The 18,483-nt window shown below is 46.9% G+C and overlaps 1 protein-coding gene across 1 annotated transcript in view; it reads right to left on the reverse strand.

The window, feature by feature from the left end:
• Positions 1-1,316: 1,316 nt before the first annotated feature.
• The window catches only part of MFHAS1 (malignant fibrous histiocytoma amplified sequence 1), a gene marked incomplete at its 5' end in the record, with an annotated part of 35,127 nt that continues 17,960 nt past the window's right edge, over positions 1,317-18,483 (reverse strand). The window contains 3 exons of the mRNA XM_027635774.1: positions 1,317-3,522; positions 5,036-5,462; positions 6,953-7,079. Of these exons, the coding sequence (XP_027491575.1) occupies positions 5,459-5,462; positions 6,953-7,079 (131 nt within the window). The remainder of the gene's footprint in view (positions 3,523-5,035; positions 5,463-6,952; positions 7,080-18,483) is intronic.

An 18,483-nucleotide genomic window follows, 5' to 3' on the forward strand; every position in this document is an offset into this window, starting at 1 on the left:
TAGTCCAGTGTCCCTCAGTGATGCAGGCTGACACATATGTCACCCACCTGATGCAACCGTGCCGATACCTCCACATCTGCCAGCCGCTAAGCATCTTAGAATCATCTCATCTGCCCTGCTGTGGCTCGGGCCCCACCACCCACTCGCAGTCATGCCTCCTGTCCCATTGTGGCATGACAGCATCTTGTTACAGACGCAGACATCGCTTCCCTTAGACCTGTTGTGTTCGGTGTGCGTGCCACACTGAACTTGTCTTCTCCAGATGAGAGAGGTGGTGGAAGTGGGGTCACACAGTTGCTCAGTACTGTGGGTTTCCTGGTTTCATCTAGGATAGTTAATTTTCTTCTTAGAGCTGGTGCAGTGCTGTGTTTTTTTGGATTTAGTACAAGAATGTGGATGACACACTGATGATTTAGTTGTTTCTCAGTAGTGCTTACTCTCTAAATCAAGGACTTTTCAGTTTCCCATGAGAAGGTGGACAAACTGGGGAGGGAGCATGGCCAGGACAGCTGACTTGAACTGGCCAAAGGCATATTCCATACTACAGAGCATCATGCCAGTTTATAATCTGAGGGGGGTGGGAGTTGGCTGGGAGCTGCTGATTGCTGCTGGAGGACAGGCTGGGCATCAGTCAGTGGGTGGTGAGACACTGTACTGTGCATCACTTGTCTTTCTTGGGTTTTATTCCTCTCTCATTACAATTATTATCATTAGTATTATCATATTTTACTTTGTTTCCATTATTAAACTGCTCTTATCGCAATCCACGGGTTTTACTTTTTTCCCTATTCACTTCCCCACCGGGGGGTGGTGGTGAGCAAGCAGCTGTGTGGTGCTTAGTTGCCAGCGGGGGTTAAACCACGGCAGTGGGAGGGGACTCGCTCCCTCTTTTAATTCACCCTCCTAGTGCTGCCGCTAACGCCCCTGCTGCCAAGCAGAGGCCCATCTGCCTTACTGCTCTGCCTCTGAACCCTGCTATGACCTTGAGCAGGGTTTGCAGGGAACCAAGCTCTACAAGAATGCAAACTTGGTACCAATGTGAGGCACTGAGCTGGCATCACAAACCCACAAAACACCCTAAATGCAGTGGGGGGAAAAAGCTGTTTGCCAGAAATCACCTGCCTTGCTGGACTGGGCAATGGTTCATCGATACTAATCCAAACACGGGGCTCTATGCTCAGATTCACTTGATGCAAAATCTCTCGATGATTCTGCTAACAGCACAGATCTCCAAGATCTAGGTGCAGACCACTCCAGAGGCAGAGCCCAAGGAGGTACTGTAAGAGGAAAAAGAAATCACACAGCCAGGACTCTCCTGGAGATTGAGATCACTTTTATTTTCAGTCATTTTGGCGAGGATGTGTGGGCAAGTGTGGGTGTATTGCGTGTATGTCTGGGCATGCATGTGTGTGTGTGTGCGCAGAGTCCTGCCCAGTGATGTAGATTATATGAATACCTGCAATTACAGTCCATGAACTGAGCCATGAAGCGTGTGATGAGTGCTACACTGAGGCCCACTTACTTGCCTCTTCTTGTGCTTACTGCAGTGCAGCATCTCCACCTCCCCACACTGCTGTTCCAAGGATGCCGGCCCAAGATCTCATCCAAAAGGTGCAAGAAGAACCAAGCTCTGGGATCTGGCTCTGCAGGAGTGAGCCAGTGGGTTTTCGCCTCACTTAGTGAGCTCCTAAATAACGTTTGCAGTTCCCTTTGACAAAACCATATCTGTCTCCTCACAATGAGAAGCCTCTACTGCTTTGACAAATTTTAACTGCCTCAGAGGTACAAAGGGGAAGGGGACCCACGTAAGCTCCAGTGCTACAGCACAGCCAAGCACATCTTGAGTTCCTGGGAAAGCAGTACCCAAATACACTACTGAGTTTTCACAGCCACCATGAAACTGTGGCGGGGGGAGGATGCTGCAAGGGATATGACCCATGCTTCTGCAGCCCCCAGTCTCTTCCATCTGATCTGAGAAACCATAAGGCATGTTAAACCCCAATCTAGTCTCTATTTCTGTTTAACTTTTTAAAGCTGAATCCCCCAAGCTCAGAGCAGAGACAGAATGCAGAAAAAACAGCACTGCTATGGAAGGAGACTAGTCAAAGGCATCCTGGCCTTGTGGCAGGCTGGAAACAACCTTGTTTCTCTGACCTTTTTGCCTTTAGCACAGTTAAGGCAGAAGTGTCCCACCACCCAGGACCCTCTACAGCTTCCGGAAGCCTCCAAGTACCCCTGCAAGCCCTAAGATGACCTAGATGGGCAGCATCATCCTTAAGGTTCCCTCTCACTCACCTCTACAGATCTGTATGCTGCTTAGGGACACGCAATTTTTCACGTGTTACACAGACACACTAGGCAAAGCTGTTATCCTGGGAATTTCACTTGGACGGATGCAGATCTGAATCCCAGGTTTTGCCTCAGAGCATAACACAAGGTACTCCAGGACATCTTCAAGCTGCTCTAAGTCCTGCAGTGCAAAGCAGCTCGTCACCTCTGCTTCCAAACCTGCCTGCACCAGTTTCAGTAGGAAAACAACTGGTCAACAAGCAAGGGGTTTGCAAACCAATAAGCAAAACCAGCACAGTCCTCTCAAGTGAAGTAGGCATCTAGTACCAGATGCTCCTCCTATTCCAAAGAGGTTAGATTCATTGTCAGCTCCACAGGGAGACAACTGAGTCCCCAGTCCTTTCTGACCTCTTTATAATACACTTTGAGTAAAGGCTGCAGGGTGCTCCACAGAGGCCTTAGTCATTTTTAACAGTTTGGTAACTCTCTGAGCAGGGTCAAGAGCAGGAACATAACATGCTTTGAACTCAGGTATCTGCTCTTGGTGCACTGCATTCAAGCCCTCTTTCCTTGTGGCTTAACTCATGAAAAATGACAGATCCTTCAAAAATACAGGGCTTGCATCCCTGGGGCTCAGGAATATTAAGTGGGATCTGAGGCAGGAGCTCAGCAAAGGGACACTATGATTCGAGGATGCATCCTTAAAAGACAGTGACAGCAAAATCAAGAGTACTATCAGCCACTTGGCTTGGTTCTCCTGCACTGATCTCCCACCAGGCAGTTGCAAAGGGGAGAAGTTTTTGAACTGCATAGAAAATTAAATGGCTTTTGCATATTAAAAAAATTCAGATGAAAACACAGTTACACCAGCTACTAAACAGTGGGCGGATGAGCAATCACTGTTTCATATTAAATAGACCCAACTAGATCAACCTCTATACTGCCACACTCCCAGCATTACAGCTTCAGTGCACAGCAGCAGACTGAGTGCCTGCAAAGGCCAGCTAGTGCCGTGCTCCCGCAGAGGTGGCCCGGCCCGGCTGGAGGGCTGCAGTCCCAAGGAGCAGGCTGTAAGATGTCTGCTCTGTCCTCTCACTCCTTCAATGCTCACGCATCCCAGACCAGATGGGCACACTGGGAAACAGGCCTCCGGCTGGAAAAGGATTCCAGTTTGTGGTTTCTTTACAATGTGGTTTCCACGCAACGTCACAGCAACAAATCGCTAGTTTCTTCCTATGGAGAATGGAAAGAGAGGTGAGTAGCAGCAAAACAGGAGGAGAAGGCCACCCAGTATGGCAGGTGACACTAGGAATGCTCTAACACAAGTTCTGCCTATACCAGGGCCTTTCATGTCTCATGGGCAGCAAGACTTAGGACAAGGGAGTTTCCCAGTATTATTCCGGACACCATTCAAAGATCTCACCTCCCTTCCACTTCTTCCAGCCACCATAGGCAATTCTGAGTCCCCAGTTTACCCACAGCGACACAGAAGCACAATCAAATTCTCACAGGAATAAGAAAGTTCAGTGCCAGAGGTGGCAAGTCAACATATGAAATCTGAGCACAAGCTCCCTCCCAAGCTGGAATGATACCCTGAAGAGACACGAAGCTGACTGAGCTGCCAGCTTTCATTTGGCAGCTTCCCCCCCCCCGAAGTGAGGTACATGGCTTGATTTCTTCTACCTGGCGTCTGCAACCTCCTGCTGGAGTGGATTCTGCCCTGCACTTCCCAGTGTTAAGTTCTTGTCAATGGGGGTATTTACAGCCTTGCACACAAGGCTGGTATTTGAAGGATCAGAAGCCAGGGGAACATCATCTGTGCAACAGCAGCAGGTCCCAGCAGGATGCACGTCACTGTCTTGCCTTGACTGCAGGCCTGGCCAGCTCACATCCTGGCGGGCACTGCCTGCTGACTAATATCACCCATCCCAGGTCTGCCACCATACCCCAAATTGCTAGGAGTTGTAGGTTGACACAAGTATTTTAAGTCCCTCATCTCTCAGACCTCCATCCACATTCCGATGAAGGCATCCTGGCTCTGGAAATGCCTGCCTCCTGCTGATTTATATCAAATCAAATATTTGCATGGAGCAGGACACATACAGCACAGTTACCAAGGCTCAGCTGTAGGGCACAAACTGACAGCAACATCTTAGGAGTCCTCAAAACCACCTAGTCAGGGGAGACACGAGCACTGTGGTGCCAGTGCTCAGCCTGCCCTTTCCCACATCTGGAGAGGGAGAATGGCTGCTCATGAAGCACAGCTGCCAGGGGGATCAAGGCCAGTTTGTACAACTCAGCCACACGTTGCTTCACCAGATCTCTGCACAAAGATGCCTGGGTGGCTTTGCTAGGAGGAGGACCAGGATCTAGATTTTTACTGCTCTAGTGGACACAATGCATGGAGAGTACCACAATGGCAGTACCAGAGCATCCAGACACAGCAGACCAGGAGCTGTTGGGGGCTAGGGAAAAGGAACAAATGGCAGGTGCCAGAGGCACACTGACTGCCCTGCTTTCATCCCTGTGTGATTATAGCATATCCTTACCACCTTCATGGCACAGCATGTGTGAATGCATAAGGCAGGAAACATTTCCCAGCCTGCTTCTCCTCCCGCTCTGCCAGCCACCGCCCAAGTCTGCTGCATGGGACACAGCCAACTGTTTTGTGGTGGAGCAATTGTAAAGGTTTCACAGCACCAACCCACTTCCCAACAAAGCCTTGGCCAACTGCCACAAAACTCACTTGTCCAGGAACAAATCCAGGGAATCCAGCTACAGCTCATTTCAAGATACTTTCCTCCAAGCAGGTCTGAATTAAATGGTACCAAGAACATTTTTACATTCATCATGAGATCCAAATGGTTTTTCAACACGCAATCAATGGGTCCACAGAAACCTATCCCCAGTGCTTCCCCTCTGGCCAGCAGCCCTGCCATCTGCAGCACTTTGCTTCATGCCTCATTGTGATTCCCAGCCTCCAGATGACTGCATCCACTCCAGCCACGAGGCCCCAGCCTGGGAGCTGCCCCTGCCCCACAGCATTTCCGAGTCCAAAGTCCCACTGATCCCCGTCAGCATACAACTCCACAACTGGAGAGATGGGAGCACTGCAGAGCATCAGCCATGTTCTGCCCGGTGGAAAACCTTTGGCACCAGCACTGACGGTTTATCTGGAAAAGGAAAGGATAAAGAAAAAGTAATGTAGCACAAGAAGCAGGGTCCATAATGCTTGTGATGAATAATCTAAGACACACAATTTTCTCTAGACTTCTAAATAGGGAGGATGAGGTCTTTAAAAGTAACACAGGCCTTTTTGAGAACACAAGTTTCCTGCCAGCAAAGTGACTGTGAAACTGGGACACAGTTAACAGACGTTGTGGAAGGCAGGCTGGAGGACAGGAGGACAAGTGCACAGGCATAGCCTGCCAGCACAGTACAACAAAAACTGCAGCCTTAGGTTAGAAACATGCTGTGCCAAGTACACACACAGAAGGACCAAACAAACAGGCAGTAGTGACCTGTGGCTCACTATCAGAGCAGCAACCTTGTTTCCTGCCCCAGGTGGGCACTTCAACATCACCTTCACACACAGCCCAACACCCACCCATCACCAAAGCTATTCTCCATCAAGTGGTATTTTGGAATGGGATGGTACTGAACAGAGAGAACAGCATCCAAAGCTGCTGTCAGACACTGAAGTGAAATCGGCATTCACATACAGTACAGCAGCAGCCACCAGCAAGACACTCAGCTTGCTCCTCTAAGCTCCCTACCAAATTCCCTTGCACCACTCCAATTAGAACAGACCACAGCTGAATTTCTGTTCTGAAAGCAAACCCATGCATCAAAAAGCCAAGGCACTGGCTGTTTTTGTGAGTGTTGTTCCACACGTGTTTGTTCCAACCACAGTACATCTGTTTTCCAAGCACATTCCCACTCTGTGGAATGAAGGACACAGAGGCTATAGGTACACAAGAGGGCAGTGCTTCTGTCCAAGGGGACCTCACCAAGTTGGAGGACTGGGCCAACGACAGTGCTGTCAACAAGGAGAAGTGCATAGCTCTACACCTAGAACAGGACAACCCCATGCACCACCATAGCCTGGGGTCCACCTGGCCTGGGATTTGGGGGAGAACATTTTGAAGACAAGCCAGCAGTGCATCTTCATTGCAATGGAAGCCAAGCTGTAATAAGGGAGACTCAGATGGGACAGAAGGAAAAAAAGTTCTGCTCCAGGAGAATAGTGTAACTCTAGAGTCCAGAGAGGTGGTAGCACCTCCATCTTTGTCATCCAACCCTCACCTATACAGGTCCCAAGCAATACAACCTGCCTGTGAAGGTGGTCCTGCATGGAGCAGTGGGTGGACAGAAATCTCCCAAGGTCCCATCCTACCAAAACCCATTCATGACTGCATTATCTCCTGATCTGTCCTGCCCACTATGTGTCTTACATCTGCCACAACATAGCTCAGAGAACACCTCAGCCCATTTCCCTGTACTTCTTATCCTTTGCATGGGCTGTCTATATCCACAAGTAATTAGAACAGTCCCCAGGCTGTGGGGCTGCTACCTTCCAGAAAAAATTGCTTAGCAAGGGCATGTTTTACATAGTCTTTCTGGAGTCTACTGACAGGGGAATAGGTCTGCTTTCTGGTCTCACTTGGAACAAGGGCTGATCACAGTAGGAGTGGGGGGGTAAACCAAGGCAACATTAACTCGCTCGCTGCCGTTCTTGGGACAGATGATCTCCGTCAGTCCCTCTGGTCTTGGCTGACTCAGCAGTTCTCCTGTGAATAAAGGAAAACAGTAAAAATATTTAACTATCAGCAAGGCAGATTTTGCAATTTTTGCTTTTAGCATGCCCTTCCCCTCCCCTCACCAAGTAGGTATCCATGACTGATGCAAGTGAGCACAGTAAGAGGGCTTACTGCAACCCAAGCAATCCCATCCATGTAACCATGGTGAATGTCCTGGTGCTTACAGCTTGGAGACATGCTGGTCGCCACAAATGTAACATCTGCCATCTTTCCTATCTCTGTTTTGAATCACTGCACTCTTGACTCGATAGCTCCTTAGGGATTCATAGCATCTAGATGGAAGACTCCCTAACGCCCCTCTCCCTGGGTACACTTGCCACAACTGCCATGGGACTGCTGCTGCATCCTGTCAGGGCCCTTTGCTACACTGCAGTCTGCTGAGCATGTGGATCCAGCTCCCAGCTGTCAGCTTTTCCATAATGGAGGCGATAAGAGCTCTGCATGGAGTTGGCAGCAGTGGGGAGGCTCTCACAACGCATGGTATCCCTCTGTGAAATGAGTTGCGTCAGCTCCGCTGCCCAAGTGCCAAGTTGGCAGCTCCCCACTGCTGGCACCCTTGCAGCATGTAGTTCAGGGCACACATAGGTCAGCACAGTGAGAGGGGAAAGCCAGGTGCCGAGATATGCCCAGCTCTGAGGAACACTTCCCCAACAGCTCGCTCAGAGCAAATCAAGTTTCTTCCTGGCTCCACTCCACACATGACTGGCCTCAGCAGGGCAGATCCCCTGGCCATCAATACGCCACGTCCTCAGTATAGTCCAGCCACACCTTAGACTTCCAATAGCAGCAGAAACACCTCTTGATACCTGTCTGGCAGGTAGGATCTGCTCTCAAAGGCAATTGGAATGACAGCATTCATGCCCAGCAAGGGCTCAATTCTTCTGAGTGTGCCTACATTGCTGCTAAACAGACCTACTCAAAGCAGAGTCACCAGGCCACAACTGGCTCAATCAGTGACTGTCTTTACAGAGGCAGGCCAGCTGTAAGCGGGCTGCCGCCACAGGTCCACACAAAACTCTCTGGACCCATCAATCAAGCAGCCACCATGAGCTGTCCCCACTTCCACTAAAACACTCAAGACAGATGGTCCTTGGACTCCTCTATTTTTAAATGCACTTGCAATAAATTCCTCTCCTGTTAAAGAACATCAGAAAATGTCTCCTTGTGTCTAAGCTGAGATTGTCAGGCACCCCAGGAAAAACTGTAAAGAAATCACACTTTGCAGAAGTACTGCCCAGCCTGTGCAGCAATGGCACAACAGTCAGCCCCATCATACCCAAAGCCCTACAAATGCTCCTTCTGTCTCCTTCTCACACAGTTTCTCATCTCACTTTCATGAAACAGTTGATCTGAAATCCTTTGGTTTTTCCAAAGCACGTCATTTCATATAGTGAAAACAGATGGGAGGGCTTTGCAAGGAACACACACAGTTCCCCTTGAGAGATACCCCACTTGTAGGGCCAGTAATTCCAGTTTGCCACTATAACCTGCAATCAATTCACATTTGGTTTGAGTATCTCCCCTGTCTCACACCTACACTCAAACCTGAACTGGCACAGCAGCTTTTAAGGAAGGAAGACACTTCTCCCAAACAAAAAGAATCGTGATGGTGATTTGCAATTCAAAGTTAAGTCTGCAAGGCAGCGTCCTCAATTACATGAGCTGTCACCCTTTGAAAACAGCACTGCATTCCATTAAGCACGTACACCACAGGGCTCCACATCCCAGCAGTTCCCAGTTTCCAACTCCAGGTTGACTTCCAAACTGCAATACTGCTAACTGAAAACATCATCTCTGAAAGATGTGTCATAAAATCAGTGCACCATTATGCGCTTTAAAGACAGGGCAAATATCCTTTAGATCTTAAACAAGAGGTGTGCAATAAGACTGGTCTGTCTGCTTGAGCCTTCATTCCCATTTCCATCTTCCCATTTCAGAAATACTTAGATGGTGACTTCTCAAGCACAGGAGATTGCTGTAGGGTAATACAGATGCCTGATTTGCAGGCAAACCCCTTCCCTTTGCTCTTCAGTCACCCTCCTTTTCTTCATGGTTTTACCTTCCCTTCTAGGTTGCCTCTGGGATAAAGCTCACCTCACTCTGTTCCCAGTCCCATCCACATCTCCTCCAGCCCCACTCCCATTTCCTGCTGTCATACACACTGTTCCTCAGGAGAAAGGCTTTTCTCACAATTGCTCCATGAGATATATCGTGCACCAAGTGGACAGAAGGTTACCTGTGCCTCCTTCCTATTCCTCCCTCTCTCAGCTACGGGATGTCCCACTGCTTTTCCACTATAGTGTTCTCATCCCCTTCTCTTTACAAACTGGTCATCTTTGCTGCATAAACTCATTGCAATACTACATCAGGTATAACTGTCTAAATCACATTTCACATCACTGCTGAATAAAAGCCAGTGTAAATTCGATTGCAATATGCAATCTTAGAGCTGTAACAAGCATTGAGACACACTGCTTGGATACAACTCTCCAGGCCCAGAATCTTTTGGAGGTTTCAGAAACCTCACATTTCTATTCAGAAATTATTCAAACTGTAGGAGATTAGAAATAGAAGTCTTCAGGGCTACAGTAGGGTAGGAAAGAGGAGATCCAATGAAGTATTGTACTGATTGATACAAAAGGAAAAGCTAAGTGCCTGGCATGTGGTGGTGTTTGCTTGGTTTAACTGCAAAGTTTAAATGCAGCTGGAGCAGCTCATGTCTGCAGCACTTGTTCTGTCCCTGTGTACAGGCTACCCAGTCTGTATTTTGGTTGCACATTCCTCCATGAGCATGTCACAAATTTTACTGGAAACTTCAGTTCCGCCTGTCCTCTCTGAAAGGTTGCCTACAATGGCACACACAGAACCACAAAGCTTATCCTAGTCTCGACATGGACTTTGTTTTAATGTTAACTTCCACAGAAGCCACTAAGGTTTTAACCAAAACTCCAACTACTTCATCTGAAGGCTAAAGACTAAGATAGTTGAGTGTTTAAAGAACAACATCACTTTTCAGTAGACAAATCTGCATCACTTAACATGATTCATCTGATTTGAGAGCATGAGCTCTATTTGCAAAGGTACTTTAAAGCTGTGTATTTGCTGACCAAGGCCTGATGTTTAGATGCATCTAAGTCCCAGTTCAGTTGATAGCAGAGAGGCACCTGCTAAGCCTGGTTAAAAGCACCTGCAAACAGAAAGCACATGCTTTGGAAGATGCTCCTTTGCTGCCTCTCCATTTGCAATGGCACAAATAGTGCAGAAAAGTTGTATCTGTCCCACGGCCACCTTCCCAATGCTTTGGCACAGAAACTGGTCTCCACAACTGGGTAAAATGTGCTGTACAGCAGGCTAAGGTTGAGACACAAACCAAGACCCTGATATGAAACTACCATGGCCAGTTTGGCCACAGCATAAGCTGGCTTGTAAACTCTGCCCAGGCAGATGGGCTGAGTGAGTCACGCTGCCCACACCATTTAAAAGAAACCTGCTGTATGTGGGTAGTCACAGGGAAAGGCAGGGAAAAACCTTCAGCCATGCTCAAAGCTCTACCAGAAAGGCCTGTTTCCTCACAGCATTAGCCAGCTCACCTGAAGGAGATATTTCTATGTCAGCAAGATGTTCTTCACTACCACTGTTTTATCACAGAACAGACACAGCCAACTTCCTGCCACTTGCACTGGGTTCCCAGGCCAGGCCAACGCCTGCAGCCAGCAAGGACAACTGCATGTGCCAGACGGAGCTTAACTGGGTATCACCACTCAGTGCACAAGGAAGACACTTCTACTGCCATATATGCCCAGAAACACGGAAAAGCATCAGACTAAAATTTTTGGTGAAATACACAGTCAGCCACATTATACCTTCTGTCCTTGATTTACTATGATTTGGGGAGGGATGCCTCCCTCAGAGCTCCTGCCAGCCATCAGACCCACACTTGCTGAAAAGCAGGCTTCCCTGACCTTTAGGAAATACCCATGAAATGCCAGATACCCATGACAAATCAGGCAGTTAGGAGGGAGGCTGACAGCAAGAAAAGCGAGTACTTGCAGAAGTGTTTGGTTACTCCATGCTGGCATCCAGACAAGGCCAGCTGTAAGCCTACTTGGCTGCTTAACAGAGAGTAAGGTTTTGAATACAAGGAAGAAAATCCCACCATTTGCCTTCACCCAGCTCCCACTGCCATGGCTGTGCTAAGCGGCACAAGGTTCCCTGTTCACATATCAAGAATTTGCAGCAAGGGCCTAAGGATGAGACACTCTGTCCAGCCTGCCATGCCATCTCCTCTCTCTCAGAGCTCCCAGGAGAAGACATTTGCACAGTATCAGCCTGATGATATTTGTCATTTTCATGCTGTCATTCCTGCTGTCTGGGCCCCATTGGGACACACTGCAGCAAGGAGTGGATGAGCAGGACATGGCCCTGGCTCTGTGGTGCTGCTTCTCTCTCTTCAGTCTGCTAGAGATCTTGAAGAAACAGCACCCACGCTTCACGACAGGGGCATGAGACAGCCAAAACCAAGCTGCTCCTACAGCTGCCCTGCTTCAGCACTGACCTACTCACTCCACCACATGTCCCAGAGCTGCTCCAACTACGGTTTTTGCAACCCCACTGCTCATATGCTCTCCTGCCCTAAATCCCTTCTCACTCTTCCTCCTTGCTGAAGGGCTTCAGACAGCAACTACTGCAAGTGGAGTTGACAGGAGATATCTCAGCCTCAACTGCTTCTCTGTCAAGCCTCCCTTGACTAATCTTTGCTTGTGACATCTCTCAGCATAGCACTCAGCAGTCATGCCTTCAGGAAAGTAGAGAAGAGAACACTTAAACACTGCCTGCATACCAAAAGTACATGTTCCATGCTTGGTTTCCAATAGCAGTCGAAAAACAGGGCTTACATGACACCCCTTTGCTTTGCATGCAGTCCTACCCCCTTTCATCCAAACAACTGCAAAGAGACTGCGGTTGGAGAAGCTACAGCTTCTCTGCCTGGCTGTTAGTTGTTTTGAGGTTCAATAGCCAGAGCACTTACACAATTAGATCAAAGCTGTCACAGAGGCAGGAAGAGTCCAACAGCCACATGCACAGATTTCCCCCTTTGCTGTAAGCACAGGCAATGCCCTCACACACTGGGATCTTGCAGCCAGCTCTACAGTAGAGAAGAAATCTGCCAGGAGTCTTGGCAGAAGGAGGGGGAAGGAGATGGTGTCTCACAACCAGCCTGCTTCTACTCCATGCCCTTTAAATCTTGTCTTTGCTACTCTCTGCTTAGATGAAATTAATTACTTGCTTCATACAAATGTTGCTGTGCATGATGCACAAGCTTATTCTCAAGCACTGCGCACAGAAAATACTGCTCTGTACTGGTATGAATTTTTAATATGCTCCTCACAGCACTGCCTGCATGTCACGCACAAAAATATTCCCCAGAAAGATAGAACTCTGCAGCTGATTTATTTCTGGAGTCCTGAGCGACCTTATCTACTTGGCCTGCTTGAGGCAGAGGACTGGATAGAGACCTCCAAGTTAGGATTTAATTTTCTTCTCACTGGAGGCTGTTCTCCTGGCTACAAACATAGCAAAAATAAAGAAGCTGAAAGCAGAGAAATCACAAAAGGGAGCAGAGCATGGTGAAATGCACATTATGAACAAAAGTTTCATAAGCCTCACATTGCAGTCCCAGTTAAAGGAGCTTAATACTAGCAAACAAAAACAACAACAAAAATTCCACCCTGTGAAAGTGCCCTAGTGGGAGAGACTGCTGTGAATAAAAAGCAACAGAGAAGACAATTCTGTTGGTAACCACTGATCACAAGGGCACACCGTTGAGCAGAACCACCCATCGGGGTGGCACATGAGCACATACTCAGGAACAAATGAGCCTGGGATTTAATACAGTTTAAAAAGAGAAACAAAAAGAAAGCTTGCTCTGGAAATGTGGAGTGGGAAAGGCAGCCAGTTGCAAGGCAAAGGGCTAGCCTGCAGAGGTAATTCCCCAAGAACAGAAGGCAATAGCACAGACAAAAGGATATGGAGAGCAAGGGAGAGGGTTAGAGCTTTCCAAAAAATGCAAAAGAAACCGATGGCAATTTGCCATTTCTCCTTTAAAGGGTTCGAGACCAAAAACATCAACAATGACACCTTCCTTGAACACAGAGCAGTCTCCTGGGTGTGCTCAGATCCACACTAGAGCATCACAACTGCCAGAGGGGCAAGCTCAGCCAAGGAGCTCCTGCTTGATCCAAGCACTGGAGAGCTTTCCAGCTCCTGCATTCACAGGACCAGGTGTCTGTCAAGCCATCACCTCATCTCCAGGCCTCACAGCTCTAGCTGTTGATATATATATGGCTCACCTTGAATATTCTCCCAGCTGGCTACACAGGAAATTGTTTTCCCAAGGCTCTTAATTCATGTGAGATGACAGAAACACAAAACAACCTCTGGAAACAGAGAGAAGTGCTTTTCAGCTTGGAGCTGACAAGTCAAGGTTCAGGACCCAGAGCCGCAGTTTTCCAGGCCAGGAACCCCAGACCTGCAGCAGAAGCTGCGCTCAGCTCAAGCCCAGGCAGCTCTTCCCCCACAGCAGCTGAGATCACCCTGGGCTTTATCTCCTACCCATGGAGCTACCAGACTAATTACCCTGGCAGGAAGCCTGGGGCTGTGTCAAAGGCTAAGGTGCTCTGCAGGGCCTGTCCAGGAGACACACGGAAACAGATGCTCTACCTGGCAATCACTAACTCTAATTTTAGCCACTCAGGGAAGGGGAGAGTCACACAAACACCAGCTATGGTCTGAAAGGCTTAAGGGGGTTAAACACCCTCCTCCTTCCCCAAGTCATTATAAGGTCGGCTAGATCTTAACCCATCACTCTCACAGGAGAAGAGGACATTGGCACACCTCAGTGGTTGCAAAAGCTCTAGTGAAGCCTTTGGCACTGAACTGAGAATACCTCTGGGTGGAGGAGTTGTGAGGAAAGCATTCTGGATGCTTGACTCAGTAGCTACAGGAGGATAATTATTCAAAGTACCAATTTACAACTTATACACTAATATCCCCTCAGGAGTTATTTGAAATCATCCTTTCCCAGTGTGACAGTACAAGGTTTCCAAGTATAAAACTTGGAAAAATCTACATTTGTCCCAAAACATTAGTTAATTATCTTCTTCTCAGGCACAGGGAAGTTAATTATAGTTAGAACTGGAATTCAATTAAAAGTAAAACAAAAAAACCCCATGCATTTCCCAAACCACACGATTTGGTACTTACTATCTGCGTACTCACGAACGAGAATGTGGAGAGCAGTAGAAAATGATCAAAACAGTTCCTTCAAAATAACTCCAGGAGCAGTCATGAAAGTTTGAGCCCTTCTGTCACCTTCTGACAGTATCACATAAGCAGCTCAGAGAAAGGATGGTTGGCATCTAACCTATTCCTAAGCCAGTGCAGGTAACTGATCTACCAACCATGTGGCTACACAATGAATGCAACTTCTCTCTCCTCTTTCAGCAGCCATGAAATACTGAGCACAGACAGCATTTATGCCAGGTAACACTGACATCTCAGCAAATTGCCATGAGGAGAGAAGGTTGTGACTTTTGACACCACTGCCCCTTCCAAAAAGATGAGAGAGGAGGATGAACATGATGTCATTTCTCCACTCTGTTCCATCAAACTCAGTGTACTTCAAATAGTATTTCAGCATGAGCAGCTTCCCTTGTCCAGCTTCAACTCTACCTTTTCTGTTGGGCACTCCATCCTTCTCCCTGTGCAGTGGGGAAGGTGGGAGCAAGCCATGTCCTCCCATTACTGACCAGAGCAGACACTGGAGAAAGGATGTGACCAAAAGGGACAAGCAAACAGCACAGCATAAAGGTTTAGAAAAATGAGAAGAGGCACTGGGGAGAAATTGAGAAAACAAAGCATCCTCCAAATTGCTGAATATTTTGCTGTCTTTCTAATATCTAAAAAGCTTCTTGAATTAGCAGGTTGCAACACAGCACTTTCTGACGACTGCAATACAAAGCCATGAAAAATTGATTTGCCTCATTAACATTTTAGGACCTTATTAGCTGGAACGAAATTGACTGTCAAGGCATTTTAAGGGAGAGTCATGGTGTAATGAGCTCAGTGCGAATTATCCTCATCCCAGAATAGAAGTAGGCCTGTCACTGAGTAACCAAGCCCAGAATCTACCTTTTGGTTATTTTTAATTCCACCCCTTCAGCCGTATCTGCCACGAGCACTTTCTCAATCTGCCAAAGCAAGGCACCAGCTGGAGAGAAAGCTGCAGCCAGTCCCAACCTGTCTGTTCTCACCCAGTAACAGCAAGGCATGACTACACACAGAGCATCCACCTGAACTCCAGACAACACCGGCTGCAGATAGTTCAAACAGCAACAATTCCCACCAGTCTGAGTCCACCTTTCTAAACAGTAATTCCAAAGCAATTACACCTCCATCACAGTGAAGATGCTGAGCCTTCTTTCATCCAGATGATCAGCACAAAGCAGGTTCCACTAAAGGAAAAAAAAAGAGCTCTCAATGACATTAATATAATAAACAAAGTTAACAAGCAGGGTTCACTGAAGTTTGGAGGGAGTTACCAGGACTGGTCAGCATCCTGCTACCTCTCTGGCTCTTATGTTTGGATCACAACACATTAATAGCTGGCCATGTGAAAAGCCAGCCCCTGGAGCAGGGCTTACAAGACTCAGTCCCGCTGACTTCCAGCCTTATACAACTTATGAGGCAGGGCCAGACCTCTGCCTGCCCTTCTGCTAAATTTAGAGAATTAGGCGAGTCTGCAAGATATTTTTTCCTCACAATAGTCTAGCTACAATATTGCACCCTGAACTGACTGATTATTTTCTGCCTGCTCCAACTCAAACACTAGAAAGCCTCGACACAGGTACAGTGTGGTGCACTTGAAGAAAAGCAATAGGAAGCACAAGCTGCAGAACTCCCTGCTGCAATACAAGGGTTCACAAAGAGACCAGACCATTTACTGGCAAAGTGTCTTTAAGCATTATTGAAGACACAAATCTCTGTGCTGAAGACAGACAAAGGCTGGAAGAGCACTTGGGTCAAGTTTTTTTCCTTGTTGACTTGCTCCTTCCCCATAGATGTGCATGCATGCCATGCCTGAAGGTAGGATCCTGGCCATGAAGCCCCTCTTCTAGAAATTCACCAAAGTCCAGCTGGGGAGTGAAAGACATGAAGTTACCTTTGTAGTAACCTTTTTGCTTTTATATTTTTATTATTTACTTGCCTTTTGCCAGACAAGAAAAAGGAGAACAAACCAAAACACACATGCAAGACATGCATGTACATGTCCTGCCCAACAGTTTTCCCTGAAATTAAATAAACTCCTTTCTAGGTGAAAGTAACTTGGCTCCATGAGTTGCTGTAGCCTTAGGGCCATTCCAGTGCTTCAGTGTGTTCTGCAAACTGAATTGGAAGGTGCTATATTTTCAAACCTGTTGTGGTAACTATTCTCTCCCAGATCATTTAAGGTGAGATGCATGCGCAATACTCCTCTGGAAAGCTATTTTGGTCACTCTAAAACATTTGCTGTTCAGCAGGTCAAACACAGAGCCCACTTAAACACAGGAACATTTTTTTTTTTACCCTTCATCATTGACTAGTCTAAGGAGCAAAGTCTAAACACCATAGGTCCCACTCATGCTCAAATTTTAAATCAGTTGTTTCACCTGGTTATTGAACTGGCTTAAACTAATCTCTGTTTTAATCTGTTAACATGACTTTGTACTGAAGTCACTTTACTGCAGAATTTGGTCTATGCATGTACATCACAATTTATTCTAAGCTCATGCTTAATTGAAACAAAATGCCTCCTTGGCTCTTTCCCTACAAAGCTACCTACTTTCTACTAGCTAATAACAATCCCCACACTACATGCTGACCACAGGTATGGTGTTAGCTGACTAGGAACCTGAAATTTCCTTAATTACAAGGGCATCAGATATAATTTGCTTCTCTGCATATATTTTTTCCCTTTACACTGAAGTTTCGTAAGTACATCCTTAGTCAAGTTTTTCTTCCTTCTCAGACATAGTGTGGTGTAGATTTGCATCAAGCTATAGAGCTAAAATCAGAGGGAGCAGAGCACCGAGACCACTGGCCAACTTTCCTCTTGGTCTCATGCATAAGGCCACTACAAAAGCATTGTTGGTGCACATGGCAGTGTCCAAGAAGCACTCCACAAAGCTCAGAGCCCGAGTTTCCCTGTGTCAACAGATGTAGAGAACTGATTTGTGTTTCATATCTTCTCTGTTTGGTTTTAAATATATTTGTTATTACCAAAATTGCTGTATTCGAAGTCTGAGCAAGCTGCTGGCTTTGTACTGCTCAATGATCAAGAACAAAACTTTGTCTATCCTTTTACTATTAATAGCTTTTACTTGTTCCCTTTCCAGAGGGGATGAAAACTAATCATTTAAATTTTTTTAATTTTTGTGGTGATTCTTTAGCACTTCCAATAAATTAACCATCTTCTCTGAACCATCTAGTTCCCTAATATCCAAACAAGTGACAAGTAATAACCGTAAATCAACAAAATAGCTAGCTTTTGCTTAAAAATACCTTTTGCCCAAGGAAAAGTGTTTACTTATAGACTTAATATTAGAGATTGTTTTACTATCTCTGCCAAAACCAATTCTTACTACTTTTTATTCTGCCACTGAAATGCCTTCCAATGGTAAGTCACACCAATTCAGAAACAATAGCTTTGCTACTTAACTGCTGCAGAGCTCATTGCCTGCTAAGTGCCATCTGGTCTGGGTTCTCAGTGCCCAAAGGTAAATTGCAACATCCATTTTTGCTGCTTAAAATCACTTCTGTGGTAGTCATGCTTGCTACTGAAACAGGAAAGAGCCCTGGGGCCTGTAAAAAACTCATCAGCATCCCAGGGAGGCAGCAGTATTGATAGGAGAACACTTAATTCCTCCACTGTCTCCTCTACTCCCCAGCACCTTCCCAGGAGATCATGGGACTGTCTCAGAGCTGAGCTCCTTCCTGGTACCCTAACTATTTGTGCTGTAAACCTGTATTACTTTCAGGTTTTCTCCAGGCAGATTTCCAGCAGGTGATAACTCTGATATACTTACCAGTGTCACTGCAACACAGCCCTGGCCCCTCTCCTTCAGATGTTTCACCAACTTACCTGAACTGCAACCTTGCTGCTCTCCTCTGGATATGCCCAGCACCAATCCCCTCAGAGGGGATCTGTCTTAGGAACAGCCAGCCTTAAAACTTCCCAGTCATTTACTCAAACTGATCGAAGAGGAGAGACTCAGGGACATCTTAAGCATATGGTTGAGATATCCCAAGAGTGAGGACTACTGGGACTGAAAAACAC

This window comes from Corapipo altera, unplaced genomic scaffold (genome assembly GCF_003945725.1).
Source record: "Corapipo altera isolate COAL_440 unplaced genomic scaffold, ASM394572v1 22b, whole genome shotgun sequence".
In the NCBI taxonomy this organism is placed as follows: Eukaryota; Metazoa; Chordata; class Aves; order Passeriformes; family Pipridae; genus Corapipo; species Corapipo altera.